The sequence below is a fragment of the Amblyomma mixtum genome, chromosome 3 (assembly GCF_055824585.1).
Source record: "Amblyomma mixtum isolate Tamu chromosome 3, ASM5582458v1, whole genome shotgun sequence".
Lineage (NCBI taxonomy): Eukaryota > Metazoa > Arthropoda > Arachnida > Ixodida > Ixodidae > Amblyomma > Amblyomma mixtum.
In genome coordinates this window covers 80065124-80083831 of record NC_143014.1, presented here as the reverse complement: position 1 = coordinate 80083831, position 18708 = coordinate 80065124, and the positions used below count along the sequence as shown (strand labels likewise).

The 18708-nt window shown below is 43.7% G+C and overlaps 1 protein-coding gene across 2 annotated transcripts in view; it reads right to left on the bottom strand.

The window, feature by feature from the left end:
• Cpsf160 (cleavage and polyadenylation specificity factor subunit 1) overlaps nucleotides 1–18708 on the bottom strand; it is an 89499-nt gene that overhangs the window by 65650 nt on the left and 5141 nt on the right. Inside the window, exons 3-6 of one of the 2 annotated variants that reach the window (XM_089579877.1) lie at nucleotides 11701–11835; nucleotides 8262–8342; nucleotides 4553–4707; nucleotides 3790–3933 (exon numbers count right to left, since the gene is read on the bottom strand). In XM_089579877.1, the coding sequence (XP_089436003.1) occupies nucleotides 3790–3933; nucleotides 4553–4707; nucleotides 8262–8342; nucleotides 11701–11835 (515 nt within the window). Of the gene's footprint in view, nucleotides 1–1533; nucleotides 2173–3789; nucleotides 3934–4552; nucleotides 4708–8261; nucleotides 8343–11700; nucleotides 11836–18708 lie in introns of those variants that run through there. The other variant, XM_089579878.1, reaches the window with a different exon arrangement.

The following is an 18708-nucleotide window of genomic DNA, read 5'->3' as shown; positions in this document are numbered from 1 at the left end:
TACTTAACTATCAAAACAGTCTTTTCTTTTGCCTTTTTCATGCAAACAGTAGTGAGTGCACATTTCTGGTTTCATTGCTGAAGTGTATATATCTGACCTTCACTGAAATAAAGTCAGCTGGTAGTCCAGAGTCGTCCTCTGTCTCTCTCTTTGTACCTGCGTCCTTTCTGCCAGTTTTATTCTTCCAAATTATATCGAAGAGACCATCAATTCAAAGTCGGTGTACCGAGTAGCCACACCAATTTGCACTTTGACTGCCTCATTCACAACAAGAGCAGAGATTGGGACAACATTCCTGCCTCCATTGCATACATCAGTGATCCAACTTTGTTCAAATCAGCCACAAGTGACCACCTGATGTAACCCTGCCGCATTTTCATTTTTTTTTATTGTTTGTTGGTTTAACCCACTTCTCTCTGCAGTGTTTCGGCCCCAAGTGAAAACAAATAATAAACAAACAAATACTTTACACATGGGGGTTTAAATAATTATGCTCAGTGAACCGAAGTGAGCTTAGGGATTGCCGAGTGTTATGCTTGCTATAGAATATGTGTTACTTGTGTTCTCCTTTAGTTACAATAAGAGTTGTTTGTATTGTTTTGTATTATAACTGATTTGATGGTTTTCTTTGCACTCTTCTTTTCACCTTTGTGTTAGTAAATAACCCCCTTATGATAATACCCAATGGGCACTGTAGGTATTTGTAATAAATAATAAATAAAACATGAAGGAATGTCAGCTACGCATTATGTTTTGCAAGTGGATACTATGCTTTTCTTTTGGTCACAATTCTTTCAGACAGAAAGAGGCATTCATTGCACATGTTAATAGCTGCATGGCAAGTCCTTGCTAGAGTTGACGTTAAGAGATTGCTATTACCAGAGGGTTATGGCCCGACTGTTGTACACACGAAATTCAACAATTCAATTTCAACTGCCCCTTCTATGCCCCCTTGTCACGCCTGATAGCCAAGCACGAGCGGTGGAAGACAACCTCAAATGCTGCACCCTTGACAATCAATGCAGCCCTGAACCCTTGCATCACATCCTCCCTATAAAGCCAAGAGCATGTTTCATTGGTGGGCATAACATAAGAGCACATTTTTCTTCCCTTTTTTGAGAGAGAGAAGAGGGTCAGATCAGCTCAATCAGAAACAAAGCAACACCTACATAGGGGCTGCCGAATAGTAACTCCCAAATTGAACGTCAAATCGAATAAAGAAAAAAACCTGGATATTGAATAAAAAAAAAAAACCAACAATTATGCTTCTCGGCAATGCAATTTTTGAGTGGTGCTGCTGCAGTACTCGAATCGTATGACCACACACGGAACACGCAGTGCCGAACAGAGGCGGCTCTGGGTTTCGACATGGGCAGTGCGCACAGCGTTCCACCACCAGTGAGCTTTGCCCTGGTTAAGCGGCCAGCGCACTTGCAGAGCACACTACTGTGGCACCATCTCTGGGGAGCGACGCATACATTGTCAGTGCAATCATAGGCGAACAGACGACGGCACGCGCTACTCTTCGCTTACTCTTCATGCTACCGTCATTCCCTTCGTCTCCGCTTTCCTCCTCATGCTCTCTTTGCTGTAGCCATCTTTCCTCCTCAGCTGCGCTCTGTGTTCAGTCTCTTCTATCCTCTAATGCGCTTCTTTGCTTGGCTACGTCGAGGCTGGTGTCGAAGCACACCCTCAACGCAGGAACGGGCACCTAAGAGCTACGCACTAAGAGTAGCAAATTTATTCAAAATGTGCTGAAGTACTCATATATTGTCATGCAAAAAAACGCAGCTGCAGCACATGGTTCAGAGACTGCTTTTCTCTTCGAGCTATGACAATATTGCCAGCCAAACCAAGCAAGAAAACGCAAGTGGCGCGTTTTTGGGCAGTGACGCGCCGCTCAAAGCCGTCGCAAGCGCCACACCTTAGGCGGATCTTAACCTAGGATCATGTGAAATTTGCCAGCAAAGTAATACAGTGATCAAGCAACCGCTAGCAACGTGTCTTACTGCGGGTGGTAATCACGCAAATCGCGCGGGCACAATCCACACTTTCAATGCATTGTGTATTCGAAGGATTCGTCGTGCCTGCGCTAATTCGTCATAAAAATGGGTATCGCCGCATAAAAAACGGATGCGTAATCGGGGCTGCACTGTAGCAGAAATTTTTTGCGGAGAAATGCCGGTTCCATGTAAGGGCCGCACCCCGTAAGAACCGCGGAAAAAAAGTGCGGCCCTTACACGAGTATATACGGTATACAGAATATTCAGTCACTTGAATACTAGGTATTAGAGTATTCACACACCCATAACCTACATCTACATAAAAGGCCCATAAATGCCACATATGCGCCTTTGCTTTGGGCTGGCAATGAAGTGAATGAGGAAAGCAGGTTAATTGACGTGAAAAGAAAAAATGTAATTTTCAAACACAAAAGAAGTTCGCTACTTCAAACGGAAAACGTTCAGCACAAATCAAAACAAAATGCTATCAAAACTTCAAACATTTGCACACCACTACTTGAAAGCTACAACAATGAAACTTCTAATAACAGCACATCAATAGTGTGGTCATTCTTACATTTAATTTCTATTCATATTCACAAAGGAGGTCAAGATGCACGAAAAAGGCATTCTTTCTTATTTAGCTTGATGCGCTAAGCAGGCTACACAGCATTCATAACCACTCATTTTGCACTATCTTTTGCTTGTTACTTTTGTCAAGCCCATTTCAACTAAGGAACTTTAAGTAGGACAAGCATAACTTAAGGTGCACTTTCATTCAGCTTTTAGCTAAAATTTCCTGAAGTGAGCATTATCAAGTTCTTTTGCAAGCATTGACTTTACTCTGAACAAACTCTGTGGGCGCTTTGTGTTTTACCATGTACACTAAAAAAGCCAAATCATCACTCAATCCTGTCGAGTTAGTTTGTATGTTATAAGAGCCAACTAGAAAACTTGCAGTAGTGAACAATTACTGGTACTCGTCACAACTATCCCATTTTTTTCAGCAGTGCCTGTAGCAATGTTCAAATGTAAACCCTGAAAGAATCGAAAAACAGAAAGTCACACATTCTTGACCCCCTAAAGGCCGATTCACATGACGGTCCGTTCGCCCGCGGGTCGTGCATCATGTGCTTATATGCCATTAAAAACTGGCCTGCGATCCGATGACGTCAAGCGGATGCAACGGACCAAAAGAGCAGATGACGCGCTGGGTGTACCACAGTTTCCAGATTAATTTAAAGTGTTTGGCAACGCAGGTCGAACTGGTTTTTCCTCCCGACCTATGACTGTGCGATTGAATGAAAGAAGAACTTTATTTAACTGCAGAGGAAGTTCGCGGGGCGGGTGCAGCCCTTTGTCCAATTCCTGAATTACCTGGGCCGTCTTGCTAGCCCAGTTGCCACACGCATCTTCGCAGGCAGCCGCTAATTCCCGTGATGGGAGAGGCACCTGAGCTTCCTTGCTTGACCAGTCCGTGGGCAGAAAGCGCACCTCTCAGTGTGGTGACGCATGAATACGTGATGCGCGGGATGCGGGCGAACGGACCGTCGTGTGAATCGACCTTAAAAGACAGCACTCAATATATTACCCATTACAATGCTTCTATAATTAGATAAGCTTTAATAGAACTGCCACAAATATCTTTCACTACAAACAATGTTACAGAAAAAGTGGCCTTACATGCTCCGGCTAGAAAGGGAAAAACAAAATGCAATGTTGTGAGTGCAACAACAACAAACAAGCAAGGACAATGCACATGCAAGCCCTCTTCTCTGGCACTCACCCTGGCCATGTCCTCAAGGGCTCATACAATATGAGCAACGTGGGTTCATAGTAGCCATGCAGAAACTGCATGTCGATAACGTTGTTCACCTTCTCTTCCAGTTCTGTCAGAAGCACTGGATACCAGTCCAAGAGTGGAGGTTTGCTTAAACAAAAAAAAATAAGTCGACCTCAGATCAATACTAGTCACATGTATATTATCACTAAATTAGAACAGCCCGCTTTGTTTGATACACAATGTCTGCAAACCCGAGCCACAGTACGAAAATGGCAATTCTTAACACACATCACAAAACGCTTCAACATTTGCAAAAGTGTCCATGAGAGATAACAGAAAGCTAAAGCACCAGTTTCTCTCCTCTGATAGTGTATTCTGCATTTGTAATCAGTCAGTGGACAAGCCTTCTGTGGCGCATGCTTAACAAGCTGGAATTAAATTATAGTAGCCACAATAAACTAAAGAATGCTATCCCCCATCCAAGCACCCCAGCAGAGTGGAATGTAAGCAGCCTCAAAATTCAGATGTTATACCAAAACAAAATATGAAATTTAGGTCCATTAGAGTCTTTCTCATATAACAATTTGTGCATGAAAAAGCTGCAGCATCAGTAACTGTCAGTACCACCATGGAAAAAGAAAGCATCCCCACTCTCTCATGCCTTTTAAGTGGCAAAGAACAGAAATTACATATGCAAATAAAATACAAATAAAAAATAAACACTACGCTGGATAATTACACATCTGCACAAGCTCTGAACGCATACTTTCCAAAGGCAATGCCTGAGTCCACTTCTTCAGTAGCTGCATCCTTCCGAAAAGGAATAACTGCTACTGTGCGGCTGTAGACCAACATGGCTGCGCAGCGATTACATGGGTCTACACGAATCATGGGTAGCTGTGCGGTCTGCACATAGCCAGCCTGCAGGAAACAAAACAAAGCAGTTTTAAAGTGATGCAATAGGCCGAAATCGGTTTGGAGCAGCTTTTGGAGCAGTCAAAAGTGCCTTTTGGCTTTAGCAAATATGGACCTTTGATGCAGGTTTGGCGCAGATTACTCGTTTTTTTTTGTCAAAATGAAACAGTATGCAGCAGACTTCCCAGTTTGGCACAGTTTGGCACAATTGGCACAGCAATCACATCACTGAGCTCATCAAGAGCAATACAAGCAGTTTACCTTCATTACTTCACTAAAGCCAGCACTCATCCAGAACAGAAAATGAACCTTCTATAACATCTGTACATTCCTAAAAAATGCAACATATTTTGATTATTCAGCAGCTTGTTGAAACCATTCCCTCAAAGCCTAATAACTGATTAGTGACGTCATGTTTGCAGACTACACACATGTCAATGCATCCACATAACAGATAAGAGCAGGCCACAAAGAAGACGGAGCAGACCTAGTCTAATCAGGGCTACAAGAAACACCATGCCTGACTAGGAAACACGAAATTTTTGTGAAAAACTCATGAATACAACAGTTGCCAAAAAAAAAAGCACCTTCGTTGCCAAACAAAGCACTTTTTTTTCTTAATCAGCACTCGTTTCCCATGAAAATCAATGAGAAAACCACTGCCTGCTTTAGCACACATCAACAACGAACACATAATGATTACCACAAATCACTGACATCAAGCCATGAGATGGTTTGGTTTGGTTTATTGGGATTTAATGTCCCGAAGTGACTTAGGCTATGAGCGACGCCGTAGTGAAGGGCTCCGGAAATTTCGATCACCCAGGATTCTTTAATGTGCACTGATATCGCGCAGTATATGGGCCTCTAGAATTTCGCCTCCATCGAAATTTGGCCGCCGTGGTCAGGATCAAACCCACGTCTTTCAGGTCAGCAGCCAAGCGCCGTAACCATTGAGCCACCGCGGTGGGCCTATGAGATGGTTGGTCTATGTTTCAAATCAGCTATTCAGTCCACTCCTTGAATTCACCTTCAGGGATGGTTGCTATTACACCACTCATAACACAGAAAAAAAAGTAAGTACTCTAAATTGTAGATGGTCATGATTTAGACACTAATATAATAAACTTCATGCATCTCACATACCACTACGGCTTGTTGCTACTTATGAATGGGGATTTGCAAATAGTACTTTTTCAAAACAATCGAATACGTGCAATTTCACTGCCGACTCAAATTCAAATAGAGTTGCTAAAAAACCGAATCAAATAATTGAACAGTAGTAGCCCCAAATCAAATATTAATAGAATATGTTTATGAATACTTGCTAATTGTGTGACTACAGTTAAACCTCGATCAAATGAACTTGAATGTAATGTAATCCTTGATTTAGCAAGGTACTTTAGTTTTCATAACTTCGTGTCCATACACAACCATGTAGTTACAGCTTCAAAATAACCATAAATCTGCCACACTAACGAATTTTTATTGCTGGCTAGAAACGAACCCAATAAAAAACTGCACAGCAGGCTTGAGTAGCTGAGCAGTGTGGGTACTGAAGTGCTCACAGCAGCATACACACAAAAGAAGTGCTCACAGCAGCATACACAAAAAAGTGGGTGCTGCGTAGCTGGCGGATGTACAGCCATTGCCTCCTTTACTTTCAGGATGCCTGGCACGTCAGTGTTGAGTCCCCCGCCTAACCTTCTCTTGTTTACACACACCGCCAGCAGTGCTGTGTTCTGACTCTATGGTGCGTCCCGCCAGCGCCTGCACGCCCGCGAAGTACGTGTGGTGCCCATTCAGAGCGAGGATTAACGATGCTGAACATTTTCTTTTTGGGCGCGCCACGTGCTACTGTTCATCAAAAGCATACGGTACATTGCCGCGTATAAGTCAACCCCGCAATTTACCCCCCCGCTTGCCCCCGTCCCAGACATACGGCATGTAGTTTCCCGCGTGATGGCACGACGGCGCATCCGCAGCTCAAAGCAATAAACATGGAACGATGCAATCGCAAAGCCAGCAGTCAGGGGCAAATGGAGAGACAAGGCGATAAAAAGGGTGCCTTCGCAAGCAGCTCGGCTCAGTAGTGGCGAACAGAATAGCTAACGGTTCGGAACTTTTGTATTCTGGTGCGATGCATGCTTAAGAGGTTGCCGGAAGTTTGCTCTCGCTGCCGCTTGTGCAGGACAGCAATCGCCGGCACGAGCGAGCCAGGTAAAAAACGCGCAACTGACTTTTTCTAACTGAAAGCAATTTACAAACAAATTACAGACTTTCTTTGACACCCCTCACTCACGTTTCACATGCGCACATGCGCACATGGTGATGCAGCCGTGCCGATCTTCTTAAGCCTGCCCAGCACGCACTTGTGTGCATGCTAATGTGCTTGTGCAGCAAGCAGCGCAAAATATGATAGTAAAAGTCTTTTTTTAAAAACCCTGGTAAAAAGTTGGGGGCCTGCAACTTATGCGCGGGTGCAAATTACGCAAGCAAATACGGTACGTATATCTTAACGAGTCCCTCATTCAATTGCCCTCGTGCGCTCTCTAGGTGGTGCATTTTCAGGAGGAAATCAGGTTTAACGCAATATTTGAGACACCTGCTTGGGATGCAAGAATCTGCTATAAACTGGTTTTACTCAGAAACAAAAGGCTCTAAGAATGAGCTATGTCCTCAGAGATTAGGCTAAACGGCTCTAAATGCCTTAGGACGAAGGCAGTTACTAACAAGACTGTGCCAGCATGGATGATTAAAATGTTACCTAAAAATAGCATAAAACAACCTCAAGTTGCTTTGAAAGCAGTAATGCTTAAGCAAATGAAGGCAATAAAAGGAAAATAGCAAGGAAGGAAATAAAGGCAAGAAGAAAGATATGTGTTGAGAAACAAGTTTCGAGTTTGAGGCAAAAAGTGACAAAAATTTGCCATATTAAAAAGGTACTTTGCTGGAATGTTCATAATGGTCGAAAGCTGCACTCCCATCTATTGAAACCTACAAACGCTAAGAAGCAAATAAGGCTACTTTGTCATCTGTCAGTTATATTAAGGCCAAACTGTCACCAGCATAGAGTTGAGGAGATTCACCGCTGTCAAAGACAATTCTGCACAAATTTGGGTCAAGAAAATACTAACTAGATTAGGAGACTCCATCTATTACTCCATTTGAGCTCTAGTTGTAATAACATCTGTAACAACTTTTGGCTGAAGTTGATTCTCCCGTTAGTCATCAAGGTAAGGCGCTAATTTCCCACCAGTGCATTAATTTTGTGTGATCCCCTTTGCCTGCCCTGCAAAACTACCAATTTATTCCAACAAAAAAATGCAAATACCAAGAACAATTCTTCTGACCGACCCTAGCATGTATGCCAGAAATCTCATGCATATACACTGCTAACAATTGCACAGTTCCAAGCAAACTTTTTCTGAGCATACTAACATAAATTATAATGAAATTATGACAGCAGGCATTGGCAAATCTGTAAGCACATGGAGTGGCAGTAACCTAAAGTACACCATTCGTACTAAAAGTACTTGACCCTGGTAAAAAGCACCAACCTTGAACTCTTCTTTTTCAAATGTCTTTATACAAACAGTTTTCAAGTCATGTGTGCTTGGATCATATTCAACCAAAGAAAGCTGAAAAAAAAAAAAAAAAAGCAAATAGACAATTAGGTGAACCATGATTCTTCTGCTCACAGACACTTTCAGCAAGTAGTCGACCTGTACTGAGCACTGCAATGAACCATGCAATACACTCGAATGCTAATGTGAACTTCCTGCATTTCCTTCCTGCTTAAAGGGGCTATGAAACAGCTTCCGACGAGAGCACATGAACGTGCACTATCCCTGCACTGTGTTGTCATGAACACCTGAGCCAAATAATAATTTTCTAAATGCAGCAAAGACCCCACAATCACGTGTGAAAGTTTGTGAGCCCGTTCTGGCGACATTTTCATGCTCGCACCCTCGTCCGTCGCTCGCACCTGCATATACAAGATGGAAGATGGCTATTGGTTAAATTCTTTCAGACATCAGGAAGCTACCGTGGCCGTGGCCAGTAAGCTGCGTAGCTCCGGCAGGTCAGGAAGCTCCAACCCCGGCAGTGGGGTCGCCGGAGGAGTGCCAACCTGCCAGCGCACAAAAAGCGACGAGAGGAGAGGGTAGGCACGAAGACACTGAAATTCAAGTTTTGACTACAGATAAATCAGCTTCTACAAATCGAATAAAAAAATTCTTGCTGGACAATATTCGTGAAGCTATGTGCTTTAACTTCCCAGGCCTACCATAACTTTATTCAGAGCCCCTTTCAGAGCCCCTTTAAGTTGTCACGGTGATGCCAACCCAAAAGAGCAGAATCAAGCAACTGGAGACATTTCCTCTCTAGGAGGTTAAAATTCGGCTCTTTCAATAGACCACTGAATACACCTTAAAAATGGCACGATCTCTCTTTGCACTCCATGACCATACCTTGGTGGCTACGCCCTCTAGTTGATGATGGTATGCTTACATATATTCTGACCAAAACAAGAAAGTACCACAAAAAAAAACAATAATAAATCGAACTCACAGCCAAATCTCACCACTGTGCTAAATTGAGACAAAAACTAAATGTGGGTCAACTAGAACAAGTGTGAATACCTATCTCCAAAAGTGATGCAACAGTTAGTGTATAAGCTTTGATGTAAACAACTCCAACAAATGAATAGCAAAGAGAGCAAGGGATATTACAGTATCACTACAGCAAAACATTATTAATTCGGCCCCCATTCATTTGGATTGCCGCCAGAGTCCCGTCAAACACCCATGCAAGTTAATGAAGTCGTAAGCTCATTTATTTGGATGCTGCGCTCATCCCACGCTGTTCACTGTGCGGTGAAGCCTCCTCACAAGCGACGCCACATGTGAAGGAACTCCTGCGTTACCATGTCGCACACTGAAAGAAGCTGTGGAGACCCTTACCACTGTGAAGGAGTTCTGCTTCTGACATTTCATATAGCATGCACAAATAAAACATTTGACAGAACTGCGAGAAATCACTATTGTCGCATAGTTTCGTCTTAAAAGGAGACAACAACTGTACAAGTTCCCACCAAATAAATTTCGTTTTCACACGAACAGTTTCTCTGCCAGTTTTGTGGGGCCATTTGATAATGCGACATTCGAATAATTCGGAGGTTTTTTCCACTCCCTTGAAGTTCAAATGAACGAGGTCTCACTGTCCTAACTGTGCCTGCTTGGGACATGCACCGCTCCATCAAAACATCCTAATACAACAGCACAGAGGTAAATGCAGTTCACTGCCAAGGCAGAGTGGTTATATTTTGGTGGAGACAAAATGCTCAAACTCCTGTGCGCTCAAACTGGGAAGAGGTAGAGGTGGTCACGGCTAATGCAAAGCCCTGCACAACAGCACCTGTCAGAGCCGATGACGTGCGTAAGCTTTGAAGGATGCTGTTTCACAAAAAAATGTATTGTTATTATACATAAACACATTATTATTATATTATACATATTGTTATAACACAAACCACCAGTCAGGGTTCTTCTGCAAAAATAAATGGGCAGCTTTTGCGAAACAGCATATCGATAAGATCACTGCTAGTTACTTCTGAGACACTCCACTTTCAAAGAGTAAAATCAGTACGTCAATCAGATTTCTTTTTGTTGTAACATTAAATCATCTCCACGAAATTCATTAAAGGAAAGTTCAATGCATTACAAATTATACATATTCCTTAATTCCCCAGAAATTAATGCAATTAGCCAATGAAGAAATCACATCAACTTTTTTTCACATTATAGAATGTAATGGGTATGCATGAAAAAGTTTTTCGAATGCAATAACGTACTGCTCTACACAGGCTAGCTCTGAGTCTGTTGTTACAGGTAAAACCAATTTTAGAATACCACGTGATGTATCTATCATTCACATGCGTTCAACAAACACTGCAAGCCAAGTGTCGTTTCTTTCAACACAATGACATACATTCATCGTATGGCACAGAGCATGCGGCCCCCAATAGACCCCTTAACACTTCTCTAAAACACAAAAACTGTAAAGAAGCATGCTGTTCGGCACAGCGTAACGTATAACAAATTACAAGTGCTACATGTACAGTCACAAACATAATATTATGAAGCACGCTTAGGCGAAACGTTTGAGAAAAGTTCAAATGCCGAAGCATGCTCCGTAATATTTTGGCCACACCTGTACATACACTTGAACTTAAATACTTACCCCAGTAAACTGCAAAAGATAAGAAATTTATTAGGAGAAAGTATGCACTCTGAACAACTGGCAAATGGATGTCGCAAAACACAGCAGTGACCCGATATCAGCCTGAAAATTACTTCTGCAACCAAACAACACCAAACTGCATTGATGCACGAACTGCACGAACATCTGCAAGAAATTATATCATTAACGTTGGAATGCAGACACAACTGGAGATTGGGCTGAAGTCTCACTCCAGTAGCCATACCTATGACAAACAAGAGCCATGCCAATGCCTTTCCACCAACCAACCTTTAGTAAAAGGATGTTGGCACCTGATATGTTTGCTCTGCCTTTTCTGCCAACCATCATAAAACATGCACTAGGTAGTTTAGCTATACAAAACACATCTAAATCAACAAAATTAACTGCACACCAAAATATACACCTAATCTCTCTTTTAAGGTAGAATACCAAACAATCTGGAATAGATAACACCTTGTGCCAATCGGATCCTTTCAAGGCCTTTGTTAGAGAAGCAACAGCCATTCTGAAGCCACATCTGAGGCACATGTTCAGTAACGTGCTTAGCTTCAATGGTTGAATGGAAAGGGTCAGAAAAGTAACCCAGAGGATATAAGCTCAATCTTATGTAGCTGACAAGCATTCAAGTACTTTTTGTATTGGCACAAAAATAAGCGTTTGTGGCATTGTGAACAGATTTTCATTAGAACGGTGTATGTGCTGAAGAAAAAAAAAAATAAGAAACTACTCTCCTACCTTGGCGTCTCGGAAGCACAGCAGCAGAGTGTCTCGTGCAGTAGACAAGCGGACAGCTTCCAAACATATCACATTGCCAAACAAATTAAACGTATGCATGTGTTCCAACTTGACTCTGTGCTTCTGTTCAGCATACTGAAAAATAAGAAATCTGGTCTATAAGAACAGCAAAATTTGACCTATGCTCCTCATTTTTACAGGCTACAGATCAAGGCACCTTGTTTGCAATTAAAACTCAGTTAACTGGCAAGTTCCTTGACATTCACACACATCTCATGTGTTAAGCGCAATTTAGGTAAGATCATGTAGTGGATGGCTGGTCGGCATTGTGAATTTACATAATATTTTTATATGTCAGTGCCTGATGACTGCGAAGAAGGAATTGGCCATTGCCAGAAAAAAATATTTCAAAGCAATAACAATCTTTGATCATGAAGAGGTGCACTTCCGTGTTTATGAGCACTGTTATTGCCAACTTTGATTGTGAATAACTGAAAACATAATACTAGGAAATGCCTGAAAATTTATACAGCAAATCCATGACTGCTGTAGAGTGCACACAGTTATCTTTAGAGTTCTGAACTTTATTCTGCTGTAGAGTGCACACAGTTATCTTTAGAGTTCTGAACTTTATTCTATCTGAAATTTCACAAACTTGGCACACCAACTTTTTTTGCTACAACTGAATGAATGTTTCAATAAAAGAAGATGGTTTATAGTTTATGGGGGTTTAACAGCCCAAAGCGACTGAGGCTATGAGGGAAGCCATATGTATACTTAACTCAGCCCTTTGGGTGTATTAGACACCTTATATTAAATTTAAAATCAAAGAAGTATTACGAGGCAGCTGACTTGTGGAAAAGGCACAAGAGCTCAACAATATTTAATTTTTTATTCCTCCCCAGATGGGCCTCATCAGAATCTACACCCATGCTTGTAAAAATACAGATCACCAAGGGGGCCTATTAGCGGAATAAAAAAACACATTGAATGGCTTGTTGGATAGTCTGGTAGAATTCCACGCGCAAAAAATATTGTACATAGGGACATTGTCCATTTGCCGGCACTTGAAGCAATTAGGACACAAGAGTCCTATTGAACTCTACTGAGCCCAATGGTCTCCAAAAAGATTGACTTTTATGCACATTGCTGTTTTAAAGCATCGGCTCTTCTTTCTTTGTTCCGGCTAATGAATATACATATAATGAAGAATACCTGGGAAGAATATAAAAACAAAAACGTATTTTTTTTAACTGTCATGCAAAATTTTTATTGTTCTGTGCTTATTTAAAGGGGAACAAGGATTTTGGAGACAAAAATTTTTAATTTTTGGTGTAGAGCAACGAAATTTGTCACACTTATTGGGAAGGACACTAAATGATTAAATACACATTTTTATTCATATATCTTTAGTAGTTTCGACATTATAAGTCTTTTATGTGCTTCACTGCTATACCAAACTTACAGAAAGCCTGGCATCACAATAAAACATGGTAGGAGCCTACAGTCGTTCTTACCCTTTAGCCAAAGGAATGGTTCATGCAGTGACATTCTCCAAATATATTTATCAACCTGATTTTTTCTATAAAGAACATTATATCCATGCTTATATAATAATGTACTCATTAATGTCACATTAAAGTAGTTGCAGAGTAAAAAAATAAAGCAATTCAAAAATGTAGGAACATCCCGGCATAAAGAATTTATTGCGAAATACAACGCAACAAACCACATGAAAATCCGTCAAGCCATTACCGTGCTGCGCTTTCTGCAAGCAGAGCAGTCAGTTTAAAAAATACTTTTGAGAAAACTGACACTGAAGTTGCAAAAGCAGTTCATGGCCATTCATGGCAGTGGCTTTCATGGAATTCATAGCAGTGGATAAAGGCTGCCACATTTTAATTGTTTTTGCACTAATTTTTTATCATAGACACGTGGCTCTAAAGGGAGGAGAACTCCTGTGGAACAAGCTTTCCAGTGAAACCAAACTTTTCAAGAGCAGCAGGGCAGAAGCACACGTATCGTACTTGGGAATCGGCCATTTCCACAAAGGTTTCAGCCTTTTATTTTTTTTTGCTACCCACGGTCACAAAACATATTTTAGGGTCGGTATGATTGAAAGGGCCTTGTCGATTCAGTCTGCTTTTTTCGAAAATTCGACTTTTTATGAGATTTCTGCCATTTGAACATCACAGCGTCCCCCCCCCCCCCCCCCCCCCCTTAAATTTTGGGCAAAAATATTTCCGTGGTTGTCAAAGATATACCATTTACTTTCACCCCATTTAGTAGATAAGATTGTATAGAATGCTGAGTAAACTAGTTGGAGTTCATTTTTTCTTTTCTGAGATGAAAACTCTGATCTTAGCAAAGTAGCTTTCTGTGAGCCAAGTTCCCAAAATTTCAGAAAAAAAAACAACTAAAGTTTGAAAACAACAAAGCAAACTCTACTGCAATCAGAAACGTCCTATAAAATTTGCTAAGTGGCCTAGCAAGATTAATAAATTATTCATAACCAAAGTAGACAACAGCAATGTGCATTAAAAGAAGCTCTCTTGAGGTGCTGCATATACTACACCAGTAATATTATGTGCCATGTTTTTTAGTTTGGTTTAGTTTGGTTTATGGGGTTTAACGTCCCAAAGCAACTGAGGCTATACGCCGTAGTGAAGGGCTCCGGATATTTCGACCACCTGGGGTTCTTTAACGTGCACTGACATCGCACAGCACACGGGCCTCTAGAATTTCTCCTCCAAAGAAATTCAACCGCTGCGGCCGGGATCGAACCCGCGTCTTTCGGGTAAGCAGCCTAGCACCATAACCACTGAGCCACCGCGACGGCACACCATGTTTTTTAATCCTAATGAATATTTATGTAGGGTACAACAGATGGACAGAATACCAAAACATCAAAAACACATTTTTCTTTTTAATTGCCACCCCAATTTCTTGTGGTCCTTTGCTTTCCTGCAGTTTGCACAATATTTCCTTATCCACGAAAGATCTGTCAGTGAATTTTATATTGATTTGTGTAAAATGCAGCATTAAACATTAGTGGTTACAGCTCAATTCTTTTTTTTGGAAAAAGCCTCCATAGTTAGCAAAAGAGTTTGTGTGCCAAGTTTTCAAAATTTCAGAAGAATAAATTTTGCTGGCTAGAACCAAAATCTTGGGCCGCAGCCCATGACCAGACGGCACGTGACCTCGCAGAGGTGTTTTTTATTGAGGGTAAACGTGATAACTGCGTAAGTGACGTATCAATCAAACTGTATAAAAAAGAAAAAAGGTTGCTGGCATGTGCGCTTTAGGCAATGATTTGGTATACATAAAGGTATATATGTGTTTTTTTTCTGAATAAAGTCAGTCGCAAGTATGCGCCCGTCCTTGCGCTCTTCTCGTGCGTGTCTTTTTGTTGTGGAAGCAACACTACGCTAGGTGTGAGCGATTTCGCGGAGCCCTGGAGAGCCCCAACTGTGCATGCACGAGGAGCGAGTGACGTCAGAGCAGCGCGGAGCTGCTGCCGCCGACTCCTCCGCTGCACGGGTGACTCAGAGGTGCCGCCTCCGCTGCGATTGCCGTGCCGTTGCTTCCGCAATTCTACTCGGGATGGCCATTGGTCAAACCACAGCCAATTTTTTTTTTGTGCGTTTCCCTTGCATAAGTATGTACGACCGACTCGCCCAACCACATGCACTCTTAAATCTTGTTTCTTCTGCAGTGGGCCCTTTATTTTGTGTTTCTCCATCAGACTGCGATGTTTCTACTTTGAAAAGCACCATTGTTTCTGCAACCTGGCGTGCAAAATTTTTTGGCCACTGCTTAAGAGGAGTCTAGTGCCGATAGGGTTCGTAACTATGTTTGGGCACGTTTTGCTGTCTGTTGGCCATTCGAAGCGCATCTTCACGGTATTGAGATCCGAGCTATGGCGCCAATCAGGCTTCTGAATGACTGGCTGCTGTCTGTTGGCCATTCGAAGCGCATCTTCACGGTATTGAGATCCGAGCTATGGCGCCAATCAGGCTTCTGAATGACTGGCTGCGAGTGATCGCCTACCGGACGGACCCCAAGTGGATAGGCGAAGACGCTAGGGGTCTATCGGCGCATGACTTCCCAGGTGGTAGAGTTTTGGTGGCAATGCCTATCACTGTATCCTCCGAAAGGCAGGCCGAAGGAAAAAGGTTATGGATGTGCAGTTTCAATACTGGCCGACAACGAACTACCTCCCAAGGTAACCGATGTGTAAAAGAAGGGGCCAAAGTTCAACATGAAGCCTAATGTGCCAAGGCAGAGTAGCTATCGTTGAATCGGCAAGTGACACACAAAGCGAGTCACAAAGACCGTGAAAGGTGTTTACGCAACCGCCCGGGTTGGGCACTTTTCTCCAACATTAAGCTCTCCCTTCTTATCCCCCTTCCCACCTCACTGCCCACCACTTCCCACATCTCCTCCCTCTTAACCGTTCATCCCCTCCCTAAGAATATGCATCCTGAACACCACACCTCCTGCAGAGCTGTGCGAGCCTCCGCGCTCTGGCGTGAGCACAGACGGAAACCTGCCGTGGCTTATGCAGATGCCGCCTAGTACAGCCACTACCCAGCCCACACCCTTGCAGTCACTGACAACTCTCTCCAACCCACTCTTACTGCCTGTCTACACTTCGACCTCTGTAGATGCCAAGGAGGCAGCTATTGCCCTTGCCACTACGCAGACCTCCGCGGAATACACTTTCAGTGACTCCAAGCCTGCGGTCTACAACAACGCAGTTGGACGGGTGGCACCACTGGCCATCGGCATCTTACGTTCAGACGCCATTCCCTCTCGCCCCATCCAAATCATCTGGGTGCCCGCTCACGTGGCCCATCCTGGCAACGAGGCGGCTAATTATATCACTCGCGATTCAACTGACCGAGCAAGCCCGCCCCGCCGGGAACGGATACATGCCACACGCTCCTCACGTACCGATATTACTTTAAACTACCGCCTCTCTCGTCTCATTTTGCCCCCTCCGCACAAATTCCTTTCCCAGCACCACCAACGCTTGTGGCGCCACCTTAAGGCCCACACCTTTCTCACCCCCGCACGTCTTGCCCTCCTCCACCTCGAAGCGTACTTGCCAGCCTGCCGTCTATGAGACAGCCCAAGAGCCGACTACGCTCATATCCTATTCTCCTGCCCAGCACACTTGCCCCCTGCCTCTTGGTACCTAAACAGTCCACAGCAGTGGGAGGTGTAGAGGGCACTTGTTCAGCCCTATAAATATAGATGCTGGCGGAAATAAAGGGTCTTTGGCTTACGGTCTTGAGAGAGTTCATTGCTGCGGCTTTGTCCGCTAGCATGAGTCCAGGCTAGGCCTAGCAGCCAGCCCAACTCTGCAACCGTGCCATCTCGGCAATCTCTGCATGGTGTCAGAAGTGAGATCGGATGTGGAAAAGATTCCTACATGATGTCAGAAGTCCTCGGATTCTGATATTTTGAAATCCTCAAGCTACCTCATGACCGTCTGTAGCACCATGGGCGCCGAGGCTTGTGCAGCTGCTCCGTCGCCTTCGACTTAAACGCAACCTCGGTTCGCTGGTTTGTCTGGCCTAGCGCTGCCACCAGCGTTAGACTTCGATGACCCGGCCTCCTGGTCATCGTGAGTGGAGCAATTCGAAGATTTTGCTGTCGCCACGGGTGCATCTTCAGCAACGGATGAAGTAAGAAGTCGTACACTTCTCTATTGTATGGGTGTTCAAGCACGCCGTATCCTCTCTTCACTTGGGCTCACCGAGTTGGAACGCGCGTCGTATGCCAATGTTAAGCAACGCTTCACGACCCACTTCATTCATCCAGTGAATGAAGTTCATGAAAGTTTTCACTTCCATAAGTGCGTACAACAACAATCCGAGAGCGTGGACACGTTCTATTCCGCCCTGCGTTCGATGGTGAAGAAATGTAACTATGGCTCTTCCAACGTCGATGACAGGCTGGTTCGTGACTGCTTCGCTGTTGGCCTGTTCGATACCAAGCTTTCAGAACAGCTTTGTCGAACGCCAGATTTGACTCTCGAGAAGGTGCTTTTACATGCCCGCCTGTATGAGTGAGGACGTGCAGAAGGAAAGCAAGGAACGAGCGCACGATGGTACTTTGCCTGTGCATGTGGACGCCACCGCGCATCGCAAACTGATTCTAAGAGACGCTCGTCGAAATGCTTCGGAGAAACCCTGCAACTTCTGCGGACGCGAAGCTCATGCACGTGATGCCTGCCCTGCGCGGAACACTGTATGCAGGTTCTGCAAAAGAAAGATCATTTTGACAGCGTCTGTGTCACCAAGCAACGCTCATCTGCAAGACACTCGCACTCCGTTTCTGTGCATCCTATCAAGAAGGAGAAAACAGAGAACGCCAAGTTCATGTGTGTCAAGGTCAACGGACTTCCTCTTCAATTTAAAGTGGACTCTGGTGCAGAAGTGACTGTTGTTCCCGACACCTTTCCAGGCATTCCGTTGCGACTGGACACGCCAGAGAGTCGCCTCACCGGGCCACACAACCGGCAGCTGGGGGTTACTGGTCAATTTTCAGCTACTCTCGCATGGAAGGGTCGCACTTCGCAGCAGAGAACTTGCGTCCTGCCATCGCAGCCAACGCCACTTCTGGGTTACCCAGCCATCACAGCTCTTGGAGTTGTTCATTTCGTTGATGCACTGGCACGTTCGCAAGTAAGTCAGGCTCCTCCTTCTCATTCTCATCATCAGTTGCCGACGCAGGAAATTTTTGAAGGCTTAGGGACTTTTGGTGCGGAGTACACTATCCGATTATAACCGAATGCTGTACCTTTTGCTCTGAGTGTTCCATGTAGGATTCCCCTGCCCCTCCATAACGTGGTTAAAGATGAACTTGACTCGCCTGAAAGACTGGGAGTTATTAGGCGTATTGACAAGCCTACGGCATGGTGTGCTGGCTTGGTGGTGGTTCCTAAAGTTTCAGGTGGACACCACCTCTGTGTGGATCTGACCAAACTTAACAATGAGG